The sequence below is a fragment of the Podarcis muralis genome, chromosome 2, assembly GCF_964188315.1.
Source record: "Podarcis muralis chromosome 2, rPodMur119.hap1.1, whole genome shotgun sequence".
In the NCBI taxonomy this organism is placed as follows: Eukaryota; Metazoa; Chordata; class Lepidosauria; order Squamata; family Lacertidae; genus Podarcis; species Podarcis muralis.
The window spans coordinates 103063250-103087092 of NC_135656.1; the positions used below are offsets into that span (position 1 = coordinate 103063250).

At 42.5% G+C, this 23843-nt stretch overlaps 1 protein-coding gene across 8 annotated transcripts in view; it reads left to right on the plus strand.

Moving 5' to 3' along the window:
- Window positions 1–4013: 4013 nt before the first annotated feature.
- Window positions 4014–23843, plus strand: part of CFAP20DC (CFAP20 domain containing) — a 143031-nt gene continuing 123201 nt past the window's right edge. For 2 of the 8 annotated variants that reach the window (XM_077925101.1, XM_028719577.2), the window contains exons 1-4: window positions 4018–4441; window positions 17433–17525; window positions 19133–19222; window positions 20112–20205. In XM_077925101.1, coding sequence (XP_077781227.1) covers window positions 17505–17525; window positions 19133–19222; window positions 20112–20205 — 205 coding nt within the window. In that variant the 5' untranslated portion in view covers window positions 4018–4441; window positions 17433–17504. Of the gene's footprint in view, window positions 4442–17432; window positions 17526–19132; window positions 19223–20111; window positions 20206–23843 lie in introns of those variants that run through there. The other 6 variants (XM_028719581.2, XM_077925106.1, XM_077925102.1 and 3 more) reach the window with 6 other exon arrangements.

The following is a 23843-nucleotide window of genomic DNA, read 5'->3' on the forward strand; positions in this document are numbered from 1 at the left end:
AGAAGCAGATGAGGTTGACAGTGCTGTGCATTAATCAGTTAGTTCAGTGCTGCTTTTGCTTCAGAAACTAATTGATCTGTCAGATGAATGCATAGCAATCAGCCAGATATCTTGAGTGCTTCCCCCCTTTGGCCTGGAAGCATCTGTCTCAATTGTAAACACAGATAATGTTCTGGATCGTACAAGGATGTATGTCTGAGGTGGGGGGAGGAAGAATCCTTCCCCCTGCCCGTCCCTTATTATACAGTTGCTTCCAATGTCTGCATTATCTTCATTCTGTCTTAAATTGCCCATACCGTAGACGCTTTTTGCTCACTAGGGCAACTTTATTCATCATTTGTTGTTGTTTAGTCGTGTCTGACTCTCGTGACCCCATGGACCAGAGCATGCCAGGCACTCCTGTCTTCCACTGCCTCCCGCAGTTTGGTCAAACTCATGCTGGTAGCTTCGTGAACACTGTTCAACCATCTTGTCCTCTGTCGTCCCCTTCTCCTTGTGCCCTCCATCTTTCCCAACATCAGTGTCTTTTCCAGGGAGTCTTCTCTTCTCATGAGGTGGCCAAAGTATTGGAGCCTCAGCTTCACGATCTGTCCTTCCAGTGAGTACTTATTCATCATATACCTATCTGTAACTATAAATAAATTGTTTCTCGTTGGGAAAGATACCATCTCGACCAGGGTGGATTGGAGGTCCTGCCCCACATGTATCCTGCTAATTCTCCTTAGGTTTATCACAACCTGCTCCCATTCACACTCAGTTCTGTTGGCAGGACAATGGATGCCCATCACCAATGCAGGCCTCCTTCCCAGTGAAGAACTCCTGCGAGGTCAGTTCACATGTAATAATGTTGCTGGGCTGTTTGTTCTATGGTACGTTCATACTGGAGCTGTTTGTTCTATGGTACGTTATAACAACAACAACAACAACAACAACAACAACAACAACAACAACAACAACAACTTATTATTTATACCCCGCCCATCTGGCTGGTTTTCCCCAGCCACTCTGGGTGGCTTGCAACTGAATATTAAAAACAATACAGCATCAGACATTAAAAACTTCCCTAAACAGGGCCACCTTCAGTTGTTTTTTAAAAGTAAAATAGTTGTTTATTGCCTTGACATCTGCTGGGAGGGCGTTCCACAGGGCAGGCGCCACTACCGAGAAGGCCCTCTGCCTGGTTCCCTGTAACTTGGCTTCTTGCAGTGAGGGAAACACCAGAAGGCCCTCGCCACTGGACCTCAGTGTCCCGGCTGGATGATGGGGGTGGAGATGCTCCTTCAGGTATACAGGACCAAGGCCTTTTAGGGCTTTAAAGGTCAGCACCAACACTTTGAATTGTGCTCGGAAACGTACTGGGAACCTCTGCTCTCTGCCTGTGGTCCAACTAGAATCTGGATTGCACATATGATCCGTAGCTATCCCTTGATGTGTCTACCCTGAAGCGGGGTGTTGGACTACAAGACCTTTCGGTACCTTTCTGATCATTAAAATCAAGACTAAGGCAATGAAGTCTGAACTTGGCTCTGCTCTTCTAACGATAAGAGTGACAATTCTAAATGGGACCTGCAACCTAATATTGCCATGTGAAATGCTTCTGCTCAGTGTCTAAACCAGTCAGCCAACCAGCCATGCCCTTTTCCAGGATATTCCATTTCATTCCACCCCTTTTCCACTTCCCCTCCAACATTCTATGACTAGGGAGCGTGCCCAGTCCTCATTTGGGGGATTTTTTTTTTTTGTCTCATTTCCCCCCCATAAATGTTTTTGTAGTTCTGTAAACCCTGAGGCTGCTGAAGTCCCTCTCTAGTATATGGATGGTGGCTGCTTTGGCTACGTTAGGATTGGTACTCAGAGATTTGAATTCACTTTTAGTAAACAGGACTGTTCTTGTTGTTATAACATTTTCAAAACAAAACACTCAACAATAAATAAAATTGGGGGCATAGGGTTCAGCAGGTAGAGAAACGCAGGATTTAACTTGTGCAAGTGGATTTTAATTGAATGTCAATGGAACGTTTTATGTTGGCTTTTAAATATATTGACTGTGCAAGCATTAGATTGCAAGAAGCCTCTGTGTTTTCTTCTTTATGTGCAGCTCCCCCACCCCCACCTCCTTTGTGGACATCCCTTGTCTCAGCATTTTTGGGTATGCAGACCTCAGTTCTACAGATGACATCCTGATTTGCTCCAATCTGCATTTCATTATTTCTGTTGCTTCTGCATTAATCTATTGGCTTTGGTCCAGTGCGCTGACCTTTGGTGAAATGTGCGCATGATGTTGTTTATAGCCAGTACTTGCATGATGGATTTGTTCACCCTATTCATTTGCACATGGTTTTGCTTCAGTACATGTTGAGCTTACTACCCAACAGGTTTTTTTTTTTTAAAAAAAAAATTTATTTCTTGTGGATTCTGTATGGGTAGCAAAAGCCATATAGCTTTAGCAAACCTGTTCTGTGGACATTCCTCTCCTCTATTTATGCATGTATTTATTGTACTTGGGGCTTCTTGCATGCCACCTTGGGGGATGAAATAGCCATTGTATGGGGAAAAAACTTTCTAAGCTCTTGTTTAAAATATTCGGGTCTAATTTCTTCCCTGTGACCTTTTCCTCATTACTTCAAAAAAGTTTAGAAGTGATCACAAAATATTCACATATCATTGAAAGTGATGTTATACTAAAGAAGCCTTTCCATATTTTTTTTAAAGCTTTCCCAAGAGAGAAATGCCAAATCTAAAGCCATTTGTATTTTTTTTATATATAAAAGAGTGGGTTTGATGTAGGCTATCTAGCTGATAGATCTTTGATAACAGACATGTTCAGAGACATAATTTTACAGATCAAAACTACTCCTGTAAATGAACCAGATATATTTCAGAACTTTAATATGTGGCACTGTAGTTATTCAGTAATCATGATCTAATTGGATATAATAAAAAATTTCAGAGAATCCTGAAATGGTCCAAAATTTGTGGCTCAATCCTGAAGTGTTATTCTAGAATACCTTCTAGAAAACAACTGTAGACCATACTGAATAATATGCCCAACATATGGGCATTATAAATTATATTTCTTTTATATATCTTATTTCTGAATAATCCCTAAAAATGTGTGCCTTTTAGACATTATAATTCCATTGACAGTTACAAACCAAAATGTAAAACTCTGTTCAGGACATGTTTAAAGCACAGCTTTGAAGAGGCATATTTAAATACATTTGGACCACAATCCAAGGCAAAACCCCCAAAATTAGCCAGTGGTGCCACTGATATCCCACACCCCACAACATCCATTGCTTGAGGCAGCCACTTCACGTAAGCTTATACCAGAACAAACTTAGTTGGTCTATAAGGTGCTACTAGACTTTTTTTTCTTTAATTTTTATTTAGAGGTGCTCAGTTTTATGTGCTAGGGGAGCTCAGCACTGCTTAAAACCTTTTTGCTATCCAACCTCAAGATAGACAAGACAGGTAGTGGTTTTTTTCTGGGGTGACGCAGGGACACGCATACCCTTAAGTTTGGCCTCATCGAGGGGCAATATTTCAATATGATTGGGAAAAGGAGAGAACCCCTAAACACTTTTTTTTTAAGCAAAAAAAGCACTGGATACAGTATATATCTTGAGGCCGGATGCGGGAAAGGTTTTCAGCAGTGCTGAGCCCCATATATATACATACAGTACAGTGGTACCTCGGGTTAAGAACTTCTTTCCGGAGGTCCGTTCTTAACCTGAAACTGTTCTGAACCTGAAGCACCACTTTAGCTAATGGGGCCTCCCGCTGCTGCCGCGCCGCCGGAGCACGATTTCTGTTCTCATCCTGAAGCAAAGTTCTTAACCCGAGGTAATATTACTGGGTTAGCAGAGTCTGTAACCTGAAGCGTATGTAACTCGAGGTACCACTATATACGTATTTAACAAGTGCATACAGTTTACAGGGAGGGCTGCCCTGGAACCTTTGCGGAGCGCCCGTCCCTCGCCTCTCGGGTCACCATGGCAACCCAAACGCGAGGCGCCGGCCTGCCAGGGAGCCTGACTGCGGGCACAAATCTCTCGCAGAGAACTAAATACGTTAAACCATTCTCGCCCTCCCCGCTCCATGTTGAGGGCGGCGCCGGGCAGAGCGGCGCCCCAAAGCTCAGGAAAGACCTGGGCACCTTTCGAGCGGAGCGCCCGAGGCGGGAGAGAAGGACGCGGCGGGTCCCTCCTCCTGCGCCCGCCGCCTCAAGGCTCCTCCCGCGCCCGCCGCCATTTTGAGCCGTTGCGGTCGCCTGGCCGGGCGGGAACCGCGCCGCCTTTAGTCCCTTTTCCCTCGCCTTAGTTTGGGGCAGCTGGTTGCTAGGCCCGCATGCCCTCCCCAGCAGCCCTGTTCCGCCTCCGCCTCGGAGGAAAGCCGGCAGGCGCCCCTGCTGCTTCTTCTCCCCTCCTCCGCCTCCCAGGTAAGCGCCCCCTTCTCACGCCCACCTTCTCCAGCCAGGATGTTATCCTAAACACGCTTTTTTCCTCGGGAGTAAAACCCCACTGGACTCTGTGGGGCTTATTGCTGCATAGACAGGCGTAGGATGACATTGCCACCCACCCCCCTGGCTTGAGGGTTTTTTGAGTTTTGGTTAGAATGGCACAACCACCTCTTCTTTGACTGAGTTGAAATCAAGTTCATTTTTCTTAGGCTGCACACAAGGGCTGGGCGTCCTTTCGTTGCCCCCTGGCAGAGACGCTGCGCCTTTAGCAGCTGTATGGCAGCTAAATCATTTTTGCAGGTCCCCCTCGCTGGAGATGCAGTGGCAGGAACAAACCCTGTTCTATTACAGCTGCATTTCTGCCTGAAGCACAACGGGTTTTTTTAGCACAATGACAACCCTGTTTAAGATTATGCAAAATCAATTGCAGGTCAGTCTTACACACGTATTTGCTCCTAAGCAACCCCCCAGTGTGTACTAGTAGGGGGTTGTTCCCAGGTAAGTGTGTGCTGATGATGACAGCACTGCAGCATAAAATCACCCTCTAGGAAATATTGTTATCGTTACTATTGCTATCATTATTATCAGTGCTATTTTACTTAGAAAAAGAGGTGCCCAAATTCACCATGAACTTGCTGTCTTTTAATGGCAGTGGTGCCCACCTGAGAGGTACTGGAACTGAGTTCCAGTGAGTTCTGGCTGGGGAAAAATGCTGATTGTTGTATTTATATTTATTTATATCCCACCTTTTTCCTGGACTGGGGCTCTAGGTGGCTAAAAGATAAAAATAAAACACACACAGGAAAAAGACAAAAAACCCATACACAGATAAATAGAAAAGACTAAAAAGAATGCAACAGGAAGCCCAGTAAGGTGTTGTAAATAATTGCTTTCCCCTCCTTTCAATATATAGGTAAAGGTAAAGGTACCCCTGCCCGTACGGGCCAGTCTTGCCAGACTCTAGGGTTGTGCGTTCATCTCACTCTATAGGGCGGGGGCCAGCGCTGTCCGCAGACACTTCCGGGTCACGTGGCCAGCGTGACAAGCTGCATCTGGCGAGCCAGCGCAGCACACGGAACGCCGTTTACCTTCCCGCTGGTAAGCGGTCCCTATTTATCTACTTGCACCCGGGGGTGCTTTCGAACTGCTAGGTTGGCAGGCGCTGGGACCGAACAACGGGAGCGCACCCCGCCGCGGGGATTCGAACCGCCGACCTGACGATCGGCAAGTCCTAGGTGCTGAGGTTTTACCCACAGCGCCACCCGCGTCCCTTTCAATATATGCTTGTATGCAAAATAGGGTTTCTACTTCAGGCCACTTTACTGAATGTGGTGGCGTCATTTATTTCTGACCCACCTTTTTGGGCCAGCCTTTGCAAGGCTGTTTAACACTGGAACAAATAACTGACCAAAAAAACAACAACATGTAAGATAAAGTTATATTGGGGGAGGGCAGTACTCATATTAGTAAAAAGGATGGTTGAATAAAAAAACGTTTTAGCGTTCAAGAGAGGGCACTAAGTGGAGTTGGTGGGGGGAATTGCACAGGTGTGGAGCCACTATTGGAATGGTGTTGTAGGGATGGACAAAGGAATGTGCTACTTTTCACTGGTCCACACTGACTGCAAGGATATGACCTTGACATGTGGTGTAAATCATGTCTAAAATTAGCTGTTGCTTTAAAAATATGACACTGGATATCATTGCTCACTTTCCCGTTCTTTTAGTAACATATTCTACAACCTCCATGCAGTTGCATTTGGGGGCATGGGTCCACATAAGAGGGAAAAGGCAAAAAAGACTGTGTCAGTGAGACTAAGATATTTGTGTTTTCAGATATTTCACATGTAGTCTTGGAGAAAAGGTAGTGTGGATTACTGGCATAGCAACCTCTGCTGGCATCTGTGGTGGGGGGTGCGGTGCACATGCGTGCTGCGCCATGAGGGCGTGGCATCCCAAGTGGGCAGGGTGTGCCGCCCAAGCAAATGCATCCCTCCTGGACCAGCACTGCCAGAAAAGCAGCCGCTGGGAGGGCGCCTGGGAGCGACACCCGGGAGGGACATGGCTGGCATGTGCTGGCCTGCAGGATGCCCCAGCCATTGCATCCCTGCTGGGTGGGCGGCCTGTGGTGTGCCCCATACTGCTTTTTCGGACAGTGCTGGGCCCGCTGGAGGGTGCCCAGGAGGGATAGTGACTCGGGTGCTCTGCAGCCCCAATATAGCCCCACCCCTCTGTTCCTGCGCTACTGATGTAGACTATACAGGAGCAGTGACTAATTTAGGCTGCTCAAGAGTCCTGTTTAAACGATTGTAGCCTTATTCCTTGTTCTAGTACTTGTTTATTTGAAATTAAGTCCAACTGACTTCCAAGCAAGGATACACGGGGCTACAGCCGTGTAGCTTGCTAACTTGGAATTGAGTCCCAATTGAATTCAGTAGGGCTTATCCCCAAGCATGATCCCTAACTCATCAGAAAGAAAACCCCAAGCTCTCATCCTCCCTGCTGTTGTGCCTTTTAATAGCACATTGATCTACTAAAATCAGCTGGTGAATCTTCATGCCGTTGTGATAAGCATCATCACCTGCTAATATCTTTATATCAAGCCACTTTTTAAAGAACGGGAGCAATAAAGGAATGGGAGCAAGAGCTATGTAAGCTTGCAGAAGATTACAGCTTTATAGTCCAGTCCAATCCATATACCGTGGAAGTAATCGTATATAGAAAGGGCCAACCTAAATGATTAAGGGGATGGAGCAACTCCCCTATGAGGAAAGGTTAAAACATTTGGAGTGCTTCAGTTTAGAGAAATGATGAGTAAGAGGATACATGCTAGAGGTGTATAAAATTATGCACCATGTGGAGAAAGTGGATAGAGAAATGGTTTTCTCCCTCTTTCAAAATACTCGGGGACATTCAATGAAGCTCAATGTCGGAAGATTCAGGACAGACAAAAGATAGTACTTCTTCACACAGTGTATAGTTAAACTATGGAAATCACTCTCACATGAAGTAGTGATGACCACCAATTTAGATTACTTTAAAAGTGGATTGGACAAATAAGGCTATCAGTGGCTGCTAACCTGGATGGCTTGCCTGTTGTAAGCAGTATGCTTCTGAGTACCAGTTGCTCAAAATCTCAGGAGGGAACAGAGCTCTTCTGCACAGCTCCTGCTTGTGAGCTTCCTCCACTGTGAGAATGGAATGCTGGAGTATATGAGCCATTGGCCTCATCCAGTAGACTCTTCTTATGTGCATGTAGAATTGTACCTGCAGGCCTTATTTTTATTTCATTGGATTAAGGTGTGCCTAACGGCGCAATATCTGGCTTCTATCTAGAAGCCATAAGTAAGTGGCTTCTAACTCGCCAGCCTGATAATAAATCCATTTACATGGAAGTCAGTCCCACTGACTTCAGTAAACTTTCTTCCCAGTTAAGTATACTTAAGATGTCAGCCTTAGTTATTACCTAATATGACTGCAGATATGGAGGGACCCCCTCTCCCACCCCATTTTCAGCTGGTGTTTTCATGCGGCTACATTACGAGAAAAGGCAATGGGGTACAATATTAAAATGTCACTTCACCACACATTCTTTTGTTCTGCATTGTGGCCTGGTGATGTGTTGTAAAGTTGTCATCATATCTACTGTATTATCGCCATGGCGTAAAGTTGTCATTGCTTTATTGGATATAAATGTATGATGTTGGCAGGGTTGATAGGATACCCAAAATAAAAATGGAATTGTAACAATTTCATAACTGCAGTTTAAAATATGAGAACTTGTGGATTTAAAGATCCTCAAGAAGTTGCTGGCCGTCTTCTACCTTTGATGTTCTTTACTGTTAACAAGGAACTGAATATACAAGGAAGCAAAATACATATAGTCTTGAAAGCCACCTGCTTCTTATTCTTCTCATTACTATTATAACAGTCAGAAGTGAAGTTGAGTCCTGCCATGATTTGCAAATATATTATTATGGTCACTCTGGTGTGTGATCTACATCAGCAACTGGGTGTGAGTGTGGGAGTTTGTTCTTTTGAACCCTTAACCAGCTTTTGATACTAGCAGCTGTGATATCCTTCTGAACTCCCATGTTGAATTTTTCTTGTTTTTTCCTGACACTGATCTATCTAGAAGACTGGCTCTAGAAAGTGACGTTGAGAAGCTACTGTTCCCTCCTTTGAGTATTGGCCTATGAGTTACCACTGAATTCCATCTTGTCACCAATGCTATTTAGCATCTCCATAAAATGCCTGGGGTAGTTAGTCCAGGGTTTTGGAGTGTGGTGTCATAAAATATATGGGTAGTGCCTAGCATTTTTTCCATCAGATGCTAGGGAGGCAGTTGAAACTCCAAATTAGTGTTTTGAGGCTATGGTTGTGCTGGATGTGACTGAGACTTAATCAAAATAAGACAGGTACTTTTGGTTAACAAGAAAGCCAACCCAGGAATATATTCCTATCCTGTGTACCCTGACTGTGGTTTTTGTTCCATGCCTTTAACCAGGCAGTATACATTTGCTATTGTATACATATTAAAGGTAAAGGTACCCCTGCCCGTACGGGCCAGTCTTGACAGACTCTAGGGTTGTGCGCTCATCTCACTCTATAGGCCGGGAGCCAGCGCTGTCCGCAGACACTTCCGGGCCACGTGGCCAGCGTGACAAGCTGCATCTGGCGAGCCAGCGCAGCACACGGAAACACCGTTTACCTTCCCGCTGGTAAGCGGTCCCTATTTATCTACTTGCACCTGGGGGTGCTTTCGAACTGCTAGGTTGGCAGGCGCTGGGACCGAACGACGGGAGTACACCCCGCCGCGGGGATTCGAACTGCCGACCATGCGATCGGCAAGTCCTAGGCACTGAGGTTTTACCCACAGCGCCACCCGCGTCCTGTATACATATTAGTTTACAAATAATGTACATATATTGATACATTATATCTTATGAAACAAGATGTTATGATGGACCCAAGAAACATTAGTTGTTAAGAAAGGCAGCAGTCAATAATGCAAAGAAAACTGTCTATTCATTGTTGTGTGAGGCTTTGCTCACTCTTATCATAGATCTGTGACGTAAATGTGGAAATGAAACAGTACTTTCATTCAAATATAAATGCAAAGAGGATTCCATTAAAATTTATTTTGTCCCATATAGAGGCTTGCTTGTAACATTTTTTGTTATTTGCTGTAAGTTATTAGAGAAGACTAACACATGACTTCATTTTCTGTATGAGGATTGGTAGCTAAAGTAGGAATGCAATAATAATTTGTCTTTAGTGTTATGCTTATATTATGTAATACCAAATGGGAATACTTATGCTACTAACACTAAGTGGGGGCATTTATAATGCTCTAAACATAATTATGCAGTATACATATTTCCCAATTTTATTTCCATAGTGCAGGGTAAAATACTATATAAACAGAATAATAATTCCACTGTATTTTGTTCTATTAAAATTAGGGATGCCATCTAATGAAAGAATTCTAGTCAATAAAGCACCTAACTTTTAACTACACAATCAATTAAATTTAAGCAAATGTGCATATGACCAGAATCTCAATGTAGATGCCTATTTTTTTTGAGATAGTGAAACATAAAATTGCTTGCATCTTAAATAAAACTCATCATTCATTGGCATGGCTCTCATATAATGGTAAATCAAACAGTTTACAGTACCAGGAATTAGCAAACATGCTGGTGCATGTTACTGAAGTCATGCCTGCCCCCCCCCCTTCCTTTTTCCATGCCAGGAGGAAGCAAACCAGAGCACTGGCATGGTGTTATGTGCAAACTAGTTCTCATGACTCTTTCTCTCTAAACAAACCACAAGAAAAAGCCAAGAACAGATATGGGTTGCAGGCGTGATTAACTCTGGCTCAATGTTGTGTGCAAAGCAGGCCATTGTCTTATTTATTCACTATTGGAGCAGAGGACCACAAAACAGGTAAACTTGTTTACCTTCAACTCACAGGCCTGCCAGATCAATTAATCAACTAAGTTAATGTTGATTAACAATGTAGTTCTGTGTATGCTTACACAGAAGTAAGTTCCATAGTGTCCACTGGGGCTTACTCCCAAGTAAGTGTATTTCCTCAATTACTTTGACTACTAAAATGAGTAATATTTCTTGAAAAGTCATCTTTTTATAAAAAGGGCCTATGATCCAGAAAGAACACAGGGATTTGCTTTGATGAAGTCTATGTCACCTTGAATTTAATGCCTCCAGCCTTTAGCATATTTTTCAAATAAATTGGCAGCTTATGACATCTTTATAGGATGCAATAAAGTAGCCATTCTCTCATTTTTCAGCCATGGATCAAAATTCTTATTATTTTACTGCCCTAAAAGCATGTACTTTTAGCACAGCATATCAGCCCAACTGGGGATACAGAACCTGCAGTGCTATAGTTAATGACAGATTAACGGAACAGTGTTTAAAGCTATGTCCCACTGAAAGACATTTTTTATTTTCTGAAATTTAGACCACCAGACATTATTCATAGTCCAACTATCTGTATGTAAACATTTTGATTATTGGCTCCATAATGCTTCTAACACTAAAAACAGAGAATATTCCCAGGAATTGCTTATTACTTTTACCACAGACCCTGCTTTTATCCTTATTGCACCTATTTGGCTCCCCCAAACACATAGTATTTACTGCTAATGCCTGTTTTTCTGCCCCTTTATGTAGGCAGCGAACAATCTGTTATGCAGTCTGTATTCATATCAATTAATTCCTCCTCATCTTTCTTCAAAATGTAATTGAGTTAAGACCGATAGAACTTTACACCTCCGTTTAAGTTTAGTCACTTTTGTGGGGAGGGCAGATACAGATAACCATGAGGGGTTGTTTAAAAGATGTGTTTGAAGACCAGATCCTTCAATAACACTCATACGTCTTGCTACTATTATTATGGCCATCAAATTAGGCCTTTTCATTTGATAATAAGACCATAGTTTTTTTATTCAGTCAACAACTAGCGCCTACAACAAAATGTTTCAGTGTACTGTATAGTACTTCTGTTTGATGTTGCATTTAGCCAAGCCGTACTGTCATGATTGGGACGCGGGTGGCGCTGTGGGTAAAAGCCTCAGCGCCTAGGGCTTGCCGATCGAAAGGTCGGCGGTTCGAATCCCCGCAGTGGGGTGCGCTCCCGTTGCTCGGTCCCAGCGCCTGCCAACCTAGCAGTTCGAAAGCACTCCCGGGTGCAAGTAGATAAATAGGGACCGCTTACTAGCGGGAAGGTAAACAGCGTTTCCGTGTGCGGCTCTGGCTCACCAGAGCAGCGATGTCACGCTGGCCACGTGACCCGGAAGTGTCTCTGGACAGCGCTGGCCCCCGGCCTCTTGAGTGAGATGGGCGCACAACCCTAGAGTCTGTCAAGACTGGCCCGTATGGGCAGGGGTACCTTTACTTACTGTCATGAACTGGCAGGATTTTGGGGAGGAGGAAGAGGATCCTGGTGAGGGGTGCAGCTGAGAGTGGGTCACACACGAGCAAGCTGGGGATGGGGAAGGAGAGGTTGTTGTAGACAATACTCAGAGGGTGACATGAGGGGGCAGGGGCTAGTGCACAGGAAGCCGAGCAGCAGAACCCCTCGCCAGAGCCAGAGAGGTCCCCACAAACACAGCGGGTCCTAAGACGTTGGGAACAGCAGGTGGGGCACTCAAGGAAGGAGAGGCAGGCCAGGGTCTCCAGCCTAGTTCACTAGCTGGCCAGGTGGGGAAGGAGGCATGTGATTCCTTAGCTGGGGCAAGGTCACATGCCTCGTCAAGCCCAGATGCTGCAATCAGCAGACACAGTATAAGAAGGCAGCAGAGCTGAGGTACTGTGGCTGCTCAGCTGCCCATGTTGAAGGACCTTGCCTGGAATTCTCCTTGGACCTTCACGGGTTTCTGTTTCGACTTCTGAACTAACATCTTGGCTTACTGACCCCAGACTGCACTTCCTGATCTTTGGACTTGGCTTGCATGGATTGGCTTCTAGACTTGGAACTTTGTCGTATGGATTAGCTTCGGGACTTGGAACTTTGCCCAGGCACACTGTTGGCCAGGGGATCAGGAGACATGATACTACCTTCATGATACTCTTATTACCCCTCCTACCCGGTTTCCCCTTTTCCCCTCTCTGCCCACAGCAGTCAGCATTCCATCACTACTGAGCATGCTCAGGCCTCATTAGGATGTTCTTGGAGTTTTAACTCCCTTATGATTCGCGCCTACCTACACTCAATATTTTCTGTACTTCTGTAAACCTTGGGCTTTTCCCAAGCCTGCTAATACCTCCTTCTAGTGTATGGTTGGTGCTGTTTGGGCTATAGAGAAGATTCACGCTCACCTCTGAACTTTGGAAACACAGGGAATAGTGATTCGCAGCTTTGGAAGTTGACTTATTCTAAGTCAAGCAATTTGTGCATCAAGCCCAGTATTATCCATTTTGACTTGTAAAAGTACTAATGGTGGATTATGAAATGATTACTGGTTTGTTTGTTTTAAGCTAAGGAATGTATAGTAAATTTCAGGTTACTGAAACCACTCCATCTTGAACTTTAGTTTATGCAACTTATGCTCTACTACTAACATCTCCCTGGAGCATACTTTTCCAAAATCAAGTATTTAACAGAAAAGGTCTCTGTCCCTAAAGTCACTGCACATTTCCTGAGAAGGCTCACCCGGGGATCCTGGCCACAGTTTTATTCATATAGTTTGATATTATTTCAGTATCATAGGCCTTAAAACAGTGTTGATTTATGTGAAGCGGAGACACAACAGAGGCAACAGTTTATCACATATGAAGGGTCATAGCATCTTTCAGACAAATGAATTCTACATATTGAATATTTAAAACTAAGTCAAAATGACATACCATATATTCGTTCAAAATGCAAGCTAACATAATAGATGGTCTTAGTAGGGGTGTATTAATGTTCTTTATTGGCTATCATTGTTTCAATATCAAAGCAAAGTAAAAGTAATAATCTTTACAGAGAACTTCAGAAAGACAAAATAACACATGACACTGTTCATCAATTTAAATGCATGTCCTATCAGTTTTTAATACATTGCGGGTTTGTGATGCATGCATAATTTTGGAATGGGATCTGGTCGAGGATTTAGATGTTCTGTTTGCCTACAAACTTTGAAGAAGATGAAATTGCTCATCCTTCTGATGCATGGCATTCTGGCTGCTTAGATGAGATAGGAACTATTACTCTTTAGGACTGTTACACTTTAGGAAAGGCTGGTAGCTGTTCAGTATTTGCTCATCTGCTTGCAATACTATCCTAAGACCCACGCCTATACAACATTGGGTTTCGTAATGAGGCAGTTAGTATGAACTATTGGAGCTATTTGAATTGCTGTAGCGAGTCTAACATTATTATTGTTAGCTCCACATAAAGTATTTATTTGCAGTTGAAAAATGAATACAAAACCTCTATTACTAGAATGCATATATAAATAATAAGAGCACACATGGATCAAGACAGATGTCCATGCAGTCCAGCATCCTGTTCACAGTGGTTAACCATATGTCTATGGGAAGCCAAGAAGCAGGACCTGAGCCCTACGGTTCCCAGCACTGGTATTCAAAGGCATTCTGCCTCCAACAGTGGAGGTACAACATAGGGCTATGAGTAGCTCCAGTCATCATGGCTGTTCTCCATTAGTTTGTCTTATGGCCCTCCAACTGCATGACCTGTAATTTCCTGAATTCTATGTTTAAAATAGGTGTTACAATGGGCACTTTCTAGACCTCAGGCATGGACGCTGATACTAGGGGAAAGTCACATAGTTTTGTAGATTAGCAATTTCACTTGGAAGTTCTTTAGAAACTTGTGGATAGATGCCATTTACCCCTGGTGATTTGTCATTTTTTAATTTGACAATAAGGCCTAGAACATCTCTTATCACCACTATTTGCCTCAGTTCTTCACACTCCCTTCCAGTGAAAGTTAGTTCAGGAACAGGGATCTGCCCTACAGCTTCCACTGTGAAGACGGATGCAAATAATTCGGCTTCTCTGCAAACTTATTTTCCTCCCTTGTCATCTGTAGATCCAACCACCCTCCCAGCTGGTCTCCTGCTACTGGTGTATTTAAGGTTTTTTTTGTGTGGACCTTTATATTTAAGCAATGTGCTCTTTGAATTTTTCACACACACACCATCTCTTATTGTCTGCTTGCAGGGGATGCAGGTGGCACTGTGATCTAAACTGCTGAGTCTCTTGAGCTTGCTGATCAGAAGGTCGGCAGTTCGAATCCGCACGATGGGGTGAGCTCCTGTTGCTCTGCCCCAGCTTCTGCCAACCTAGCAGTTTGAAAGTATACCAGTGCAAGTAGATAAATAGCTACCCCTGCGGCGGGAAGGTAAACAGCATTTCTGGGCACTCTGGCTTCCATCATGGTGTCCCATGCATATGGTGGTATATAAATAATAAATAAATAATAAGTGGTTTAGTCATGCTGGCCACATGACTCTGAAAGCTGTCTGTGGACCAACGCTGGCTCCCTTGGCCTGAAAAGCAGGATGAGCGTCACACCCCATAGTCACCTTTACCTTTTTACTGTCTGCATTTCTTTTACCAAACTTCATATTTTGTTTTGCTTTCTTCATCTGGACAAGGCTTCCATTTTCTAAAGGAGGCCTTCTTCATTGTAATAGCTTCCATGTTGACAACATTCACAAGCAGTGCATCCCAGACTAAAATTGTTGGCTAGTGGCAGTTGTGAAAGCATCTTTATGGCTGGAATATATGGGAGGATTTTTTTCCACCAAGTTTGAGAAACGTTGCTTTTGAACATTTCATCCTTAACTATAGATGCAATATGGAAGTTGAGCACCCAGGGCCTTTTGCCAAAAAAGGTGCTCCTATTCCTGGCCAAGGACTTTGGTGCTCAGCACGGAACATGAGACTTTATCTGAAAAAGGTAGATTCCACCAAGTCCATTCTTGTATTATGCTTATTATAGGAAACCAGCTGTGTCATCACTGGCTCTGTATGTGTACACTGGTGGAGAATTGGGGCATGATGAAGTGTCCTTTGTTGTCTGTTGGCATCGGTCTGTCTTGGAAGAAAAAGGGAGGTGCTACATGTTTGTAATGTGCACAAGTGTGATCGCCAAAGAAAAATACGTACAAGTAAAAGCTGCAGTGTTGACACTGAGATATGTTTGCTTTCCTTTACTAATAAGAATTCCTTATTTTAAATGTAAAGCACTACCAGACTTTTATTTAAAGACCAAAGAAATTTTGCAGTACTATTTAACCACATGTTACAATTTAATTCATGCTGTCAATTTAGTAAAGCAATTTAAAGTAATTACTAGATAATACATTTGCTTTTTAAATAAATGTCTTAAACTTTTAGAAAACTGATATCTGCCTTGGGTAGCAGATGTGATGAAGTGTACATCAAAGTCCTGGTAATAGACACTGTTGAATCAGTAACATAAAAATATGTACACTAGATTATGATCATAGCATGACTGCTTTGAGATATTTTTCTTTTTAAAGCTCAGTTTTATCTCCCAAATGTAATAGCGAATACTTTTAATGCACTAGCTAAAGAGGTCATTGTTAATTTCTAAGGTATGGTAGACTTTTATTTCAGAAAGTATCACAAAATAGTTGATGTTAAAAGGAAGAAAATGGTACAGACACCATTTTATGGAAAATTGTTCCATCAAAGTTACTACCAGTGCTGTAGAGAAGCCATGCTAAGTCCTGATTTTCACATTCATGTATATTGCTTGATTTCTCTACACTTGATGACTTGGATACTTAACAACTGATAACTAGATGTTGGAGCCATTTCTATTGAAAGGCCTTGCATTTGAAGTAAATGTCAGGTTATTCTTTCTGCAGTGTTCATTCTGCAGTGTTCAGTGATGATTCATTCATTCGTGCAGGTCATCACTCCAAGTCACACTTATCAAGTGATGGGCAAGGCATTTAATAATCAGGACCAAGCTGTAGCCTTTCATGTGAATAGGCTAAATCCCAGTGCTCCTAAATTCCAAGGTACTTCCTTGACTCAAGTGCAGATGCTCCAGCTGAAGTTGCTCATAGAAAACAGCAAGAGAGAAGTTTTTGATAAATGTGCAAGAAGCATCGCCATCAGTTTGATCTTTTGAGCTCTATATGATATGGGCAGCACAAGCTTGCCCTACTGGGCAGCAAAAGGAATTGGGCCTTTTGAAAGTTTCATTCTAATGCATTGGTCTGCAGTTGGTGTACTGGAGCCCAGTAAAGTGTTGTGGTCTGATCCAAGGTGCGCTGCAACAAAAGTCATACTACCATAGAAATATATGGTTAAAAAGTAAGAAATAAATCCCCAAGAGCATTTTTGGGTTAAAGATGGGTTCTACTTCAGAAAAAGTTGAAGACTACCTTTCTAATACCTGGAAGGGTCAAGTTCCTTCCTCTGCCGCCTAATAATAATAATAATAATAATAATTTTATTATTTATACCCTGCCCATCTGGCTGAGTTTCCCCAGCCGCTTTAGGTGGCTTCCAGTACATATAAAAACATAATAAAACATCAAACATTAAAAACTACCCAATACAGGGCTCCCTTCAGATGTCTTCAGTAGCCTGCTACTACCCCCAAGATAGACCATTGAACTACAGACCCCATGATACTCAGTGGAAAAAGATGCTGGCATATTTATGTGAGGATGTTGCACTACAATTGCTTGAATATTTGTCTTGATTGATTGATTGATTGATTGATTGATTGATTGATGTCTAAGGTTGGATATTTGTCCTGTAAACAGAGAAAGCTGAACTAGCTAGTAAGCACAGCCAGAACCAAGAAGGTGGTCCAGAGTAAAACACACTTCTTTTGCTTCAGATATTATGGGATACTAACTAGTGCTAGGCAGTATTTCAAACACAGTATCATTTGCTATTTTAGTAAAGCTTTTGTGGAATTTCATGTAATGTTTTTTCTTTATTTCTAGTGACTTCTAGAAGCATCCCATTGCTCACTGCTGTATTGAAATAATTGTTCCAGCTGTGAAATTGCTGTCAGGATGTTCAAAAATGAATATCAGGTAAAACAGAAATGTTTATTCGTTAACTTTTACACAAACCTATAAACAAACCTAAAAAAAGAGCAAAATATTGACAACGTTAATTTGAGCTTTTAGTCTGAGCTTTTTTTTAAGCTCAGTGATTGATGTTCATTTCTGTTTTATAACAGTCTAGATCTTCTTCGAAGACTTGACCAGGAGTCCACAAACCTTTTCTGGCTTTGATAGTTAGTCAGTTTCTAATCATTCCCAACCCGTAAAGCTATATATTCGATTATGCCTTTAAAGTGCATTTGAAGCACATTTTCCCTTAATGAACTCTGCTGCTTCCAGCTAAGATCCTGCTTCAGCCCACAAGCAGAACATGAGGGCAATAGCAGTCTCCCCACTTGTTTTGCTTGACAACAGATGTTCAGAAGCATACCATTAATTTGTCTAATCCCTTTTAAAGCCATTCAAGTTGGGTGGCAAGCCCATGGCCGTGAATTCCAGAGGTTTTTTTGATTGTTTTAAAACATTATTTGCAATGTTTTTAAATACTTGTTTTAAACTTTTTAATTCAGAATGTTAATATTTTATTTTATATTTTTGTAAACTGCTAGAAAGCTTTGTCGCAATGAAGTGGTATATCTCTCTCACACACACACTCCTTTTGTCTGTCTTGAATCTTTCCTAATTCAATTTCACTGGATCATGTGAGCTGCGCACAGGTGGGCTGCAGCGAGCTGCTGCCACTCCTGTGGAGCCTCCTTTTACTGAGACAAATATGCAAGCTAGGCAGATACATTTTGGGCTGTGACCTTTACACATCTTCCGTCCCGAGATCGTGGGGTAGTACAGAGTTATTTTGGCACCTGTTCCACAGCGTCATTTCCCCCTTGCACAGTGTATGACGAATGGAGACAAAAGATCTTGGGGGGGAAAGGTTACAGACAGGACACCGCTGACTGCTGAGACCGCAAAAGGTCAGACACAGGGGACGATGTTCCGACAGCCGTGGCTTGTCTGAGGGGGAGTTTGCCCTGCACCCCAAGGTCACGCGTGCAGGCAGATTGTGGCTGCCTGCTGGTGGGGAAGTGTGCTCCCTCCGGACCCTACTCCCCACTCCGCAATATCCCTACACTCAGGTTACGAACACCTCGGGTTACAAACACTTCAGGTTATAGACTCCGCTAACCCAGAAATAGTACCTCGGGTTAAGAACTTTACTTCAGGATGAGAACAGAAATCATGTGGCGGCGGTGGCGGGAGGCCCCATTAGCTAAAGTGGTACCTCAGGTTATGAACAGTTTCAGGTTAAGAATGGACCTCCAGAACGAATTAAGTTCGTAAACAGAGGTATCACTGTACTCTTTTGGAGCTCCTTGCAATCCCTTGTCACCCTGGATAATTTGGTGTCATCAGCAAAAGTACATCTTCTCCCATAAGGGGGGCAGCTGGTGCACCGGCATTAGCAGATAAAAAGCACTTCTAATCACCATCTGGGTGAATCACTCTTATTACTCTTGGTATTTATATCAGGAATTGGTTTCAAATGGATACCCTTATGATTAAATTATTGAGCAATGGGGTGAAAGAAAGCACAAGTGATACCACACTGGACAGGCCATTGTTTGCTTTTCTTACAGGGTGGCCCATTTGTTGAAATCTTCAGTGCTCAAGGCAAGAACCCTGGAATGAAATGGAAGGTTTCTGGCAGTCCTTCAGTAATTGGGAAGGTATGTCTCATGCAGGAATGATAAGACCTTGGTATATAAACTACAGAAAATGTACATGAAACTTAACATTAGAAAGTAATAAGGGCTTTGACCTGACTGTGGAAGAGTTGTCACTTTCACTTCTTTTACTGTGACAAAAATAAATGACCACGGAAGTTAGCACTTTGTACAGCTAAAAAATTCTAATGGCAGCAGGCTTAGAATAGCTTTTTATTACTGCTGGTCTAGTCCAGTCTTTTCCTGGCATGAAAATAGTGATGAGGAAAGGTTCACCGGCTTAAATTCTGCATGTTGGCTTTCTTTCACAAAGGCAGAGAAGGAGGGAACTAACAAAATAGCAACAACAATAATTTTATTTATACCCTGCCTATCTGACTGAGTTGTCCCAGCCACTCTGGGTGGCTTCCAACACACACAAAAACATAATAAAATGTCAAACATTAATAATAACAATCTGACCCAATACAGTATCCCAGCTTTCAGCTTCCAGGGGTGGCTCACAAAACAAAATAACTACTGAGTCCTGATAGCAGTCCCTAATCTCAATCAAAGACTGTACTCAGCTCTAGAAGAGTAGTGGCAAACCTGTGGCCCATCAGCCATATATGACTCCAAGATTTCCAACAATTTGTTGGTGAAAGTGATTTCTTTCTTTTCGCAATCCAGAGAATGAGTGCAACATATCATCCTCAGAGGGTTTGCCAATAGCAGATGTAGCCTTTGAGTTAAAAAAGGGTTACCCACCCCAGCATTGACAGCCAATTGTACTGCCTTTTGCTCGTGATAGGCTTCACAACCAATAAAAATCTTTGCATTTGTAGTAGATTGGTGTTTTTGGACAATTGTTTTGGCCGCCCCAAGTATAATATCTTCTTTGTTGGTTTGATAGGAGTTCGATAAGCAAGTGAAAGGCTTTGTCTTTGTTCTTGAAGGAAGCAGTCAAACAAACAAGATGCAACTTCCTAAGGAAACCAGGCAAGCTCGTAAGTACAAATGTATTAAATATAGATGTAACACAGTATCATAAAATGTGATTAGGCTTTAATTTTGAAGCAGTAGTGTGCTACAAATAAAAAATTTGGCCAGTTGTGTCTTAAGCTAGGTTCTTCCAAAGTTAGAGGGAAATCTCTTTTTCAGTTAGAGCCACTTAGTCAAAATTACTTTTGCTCTTGATATTTTAACCATTTTCCCCTAGGCCTCCTGCTGCTTTAAGCCAGCATGCTGCAGAGAATAGAGTGTGATGCATAGATGGGGGAGAAATGAATTCAAGCCCTCACTTGGTTATTAAGCAGACTGGTTCACTTTCAGCATGACATACTTCCCAACGTACTGGTAGTTAAAAGAATAAAATGGCAGTAGGAAGAACATGTACCCCACTCTAAATTCTTTGGAGAAAAGGCAGGATAAAGCTGTAATAAATAAATATATCAGGCATACATGTGTCACGTGAACTAAGAAAATGGAAAGCCTCTTCCTTGTGAAGTCAAATGCTTCCCTGTACAAAGTGCTTCCTTTCTAAGGAACCAAATGTCTTCCTTCCCTGTTGGTAAGTTTAGCAGAGTTGGCTGGCCAGATGTGATCATATAGGCCCTCTAAAGATGATGACTAACTGACAAATACAGGCACACACTGAAGAGGGTCTTTGAATTGTTTCTGTGAATTCTGTAAAAAGAGCTGTAATCCTGTGTTTTCCATTTTTCTAGGCTTAATTAATTCTTATAAAATTCCTTTATAGGGGGAAATATTTCATATAATTATAGAGTTGGAAATGACCATGAGGGTCATCTAGTCCAACCCCCTACAATGCAGGAATCCTTTGCCCAATGTTGGACTCGAACCCATAACCCTGGGATTAAGAGTCTCATGCTCTACCAACTGAGCTATCAGATAAGATTCTTATCACAAGTTACCAAGGCATTCTGTTAAGCTCTATTGACCTTTCCTCACATAATTTCAACTATTATATTGTAGCTTGATTTGTATGAAAGGCTTGCCATATATCTATCTTCGCTGATGGCTTTCTCTGCCTCTGTTTATTGTGCAACAAATGCATGATACAATTATACTAGACCACTTCCCTCAAGGAAAAAACCTGGGTTATTGCCATTTTCCACTGTGAGGAGAGACACTGCTTTCTTTCACCAGCATTTTATGTATTACTTTTTTATATTTCCTCCAAAGTGCCCAGCACCAGATTCTTCTCTTCCACCATTTTGTCCTCACAGCAACCCTGTGTGGTAGGTTAGGGTGAGAGATAGTGAATGTCAGGGGAGTCTGATTATTTTAATTTGGATCTCCATTGTTTAGGCTGATACTGTAAGGTCGCAGTAGACTGGCTTCAACAAAGTCAGGGCAGAGAATTCATTTCAGATACTGATGTCAAACCTTGCTAGTCTTCTGTATCTTACATTGTGCCTTTAAAAACAAAGAAACCCCAGAACATAGTTTCTGAGTAAGAACAGATGAACTTTCCTTTGCTCTTAAATTCATCACATGTGAGGCAATCAGAGACACGTACAGAGAGAGAGAGAGAGAGAACGCGCTGGGGTTTGGAAGCAGAGTGAGGGCAGCATGTATTGCAAGTGGATGAGCTCTTAAAAACTATGTGCTGGCAGCAGCCGCGAAAACATGTACAAAGATATGTCCTAAATAAAAGAAGGTACATTTTGAACATTAATAGTACAGTTTTTATTTAGTGAGCTGAGAATTCTGGGAACTGAGAAAGTAGTATACGTCTATCTGCTAGTCATATCACAGCTTATTATTGTGCAAGTAAATATTTTTGGTGGTAGTCACAATTACAAATGGGGTTGTAGCAATGAGTTACAGCATAACTTCATAAGGAAATAGTATTCAATAAATATGTCATTTGTCTGTATTTAAAATGTTCATTTAAAAATGTTTGGCAGCATGTGTTTACAGTTTCTACTGCTCCTTTTTGCTCTCTCTCTTCCTCTGTGTGTGTTTTCTAAAGATCTAGAAAACGAGCCATCAATGATTTTAAAATGGCTATATTTTGCAAACAAAGGAATGATTATTTTAAGAATGTCCAGAATGCGGCCTAATAGCTCTGCTATTCTCTTAGGCAAGAAGGATCTGCCCCCATTTCTTTCATGATGACATTACAAGTCAGCCTCTAGGCACTGCACGTTGTTTATTGCCTATTCGTTTGTTTTGTTTATGTTTACTTCAGATGAAGTATGTTAGAAGCAAATGTTAGAGGTAGCTTTTATTTCTTTTGACTGTAGTTTACATGGGCTTTTATGTCAAAATGGGTACAAAATTATTTTCAGCACAGGGAAAGAATAAGCAGCTTTTTCAGCACAGATGAACTGTACTCTGAGCTGGTATGGTGACGCTACCACATGCGTATTTCATTTTCATGGAATTAAGTTGGTTAGAATAATTTTTCCTTGAACATGTTTGGTATCTTGCTATTAGGGATCTAACTCATTCATTGAGGCACATGGGAAAGCCCTTTTATGCATGGGATTCATGCACACAATGGCATGCTTAGGGTTTGGAGCAAGTGAAATAACCTGTTGGTTAACCAGTTTCATATGCATGTTAGTAGTCTTCATATAGAGCAGAAATGATCAAGTCTGAGTAAAGTATAAGCTGAACATGACTCAGCCATGTTACATTGGCTGCTGAAAAAGCCAATGCAATCTCCGGCTGCATTAACAGAAGCGTAAGGTTGTATACTTAAGTTAGTCATGACTAATGTATGCCCGTTGACCTCAGTGGGTCTGCTTGGAGTATTTAGATAACAGGATGTAATAAAACTGCTCTATGCTGAACTGGTCAGGCCACATGTGAAGAACTATGTCCAGTTTGTGAATGCCACATTTTGACAAAGACATTGGCGAACTAGAGCGTTTGTAGAGGGAGGCAAACTTTCCCCCCCCTTCCCATCGAGGGACAATGGAGTGCACTTCCGGGATGAAGTCAAAGTGATAGTTTGTCCACCTTTGGTCCCCACCCTGCACTCAGCTCTCACTTGTGGCTCCTAGAAGCTGTCAGCATACAATGGGGGTGGGATGGGGGTGTCTCCATTGACACTGTCCAGGCTTACACCCCAGGGAGGTTACTTTGGTGCTGCTAACGCAGCGGTTTGTCTTCACCCCTGGAGGCGCACTGTGTTGTCTCTTGAGTTAGGTGGATGCCAACAACAACAATAATCTGGCAAAATCAAGCTAACACCTCTCATTGAGTTTGTATACTTAAGGTCTGTTTGTAATAGGTTTGTTTATAATTATATTTTGGGAATGATTCATGTTCTTATGTAGCTGCATTGTTTTGTACTTTCTGAATGTCCCATAGTCATATTATAAAGTAGCTGTGTTCTGTGTCATAAATCAAGCACTGCTAGGATTCCCCCCCCCCCCAATGTATTGCTTATCATTAAAAAAAATCAGCGTGTCACAAGCAAATTTTCATTCTGAAAGTGGCTTACAGCAGGGGTCGGCAACGTTTTTTGAGGCCGGTCCGGTCCACTCCCTGGCAGACCTCTCGGAGGAGCGCCCGTACACGTGCGTACACGCTATTTCCGGCACTCTTCCGACCTGGAAGTCGGTCCCCACAGCGAGAAAAGGAATGGCGCCGCGGAAAAAAAGAGCAC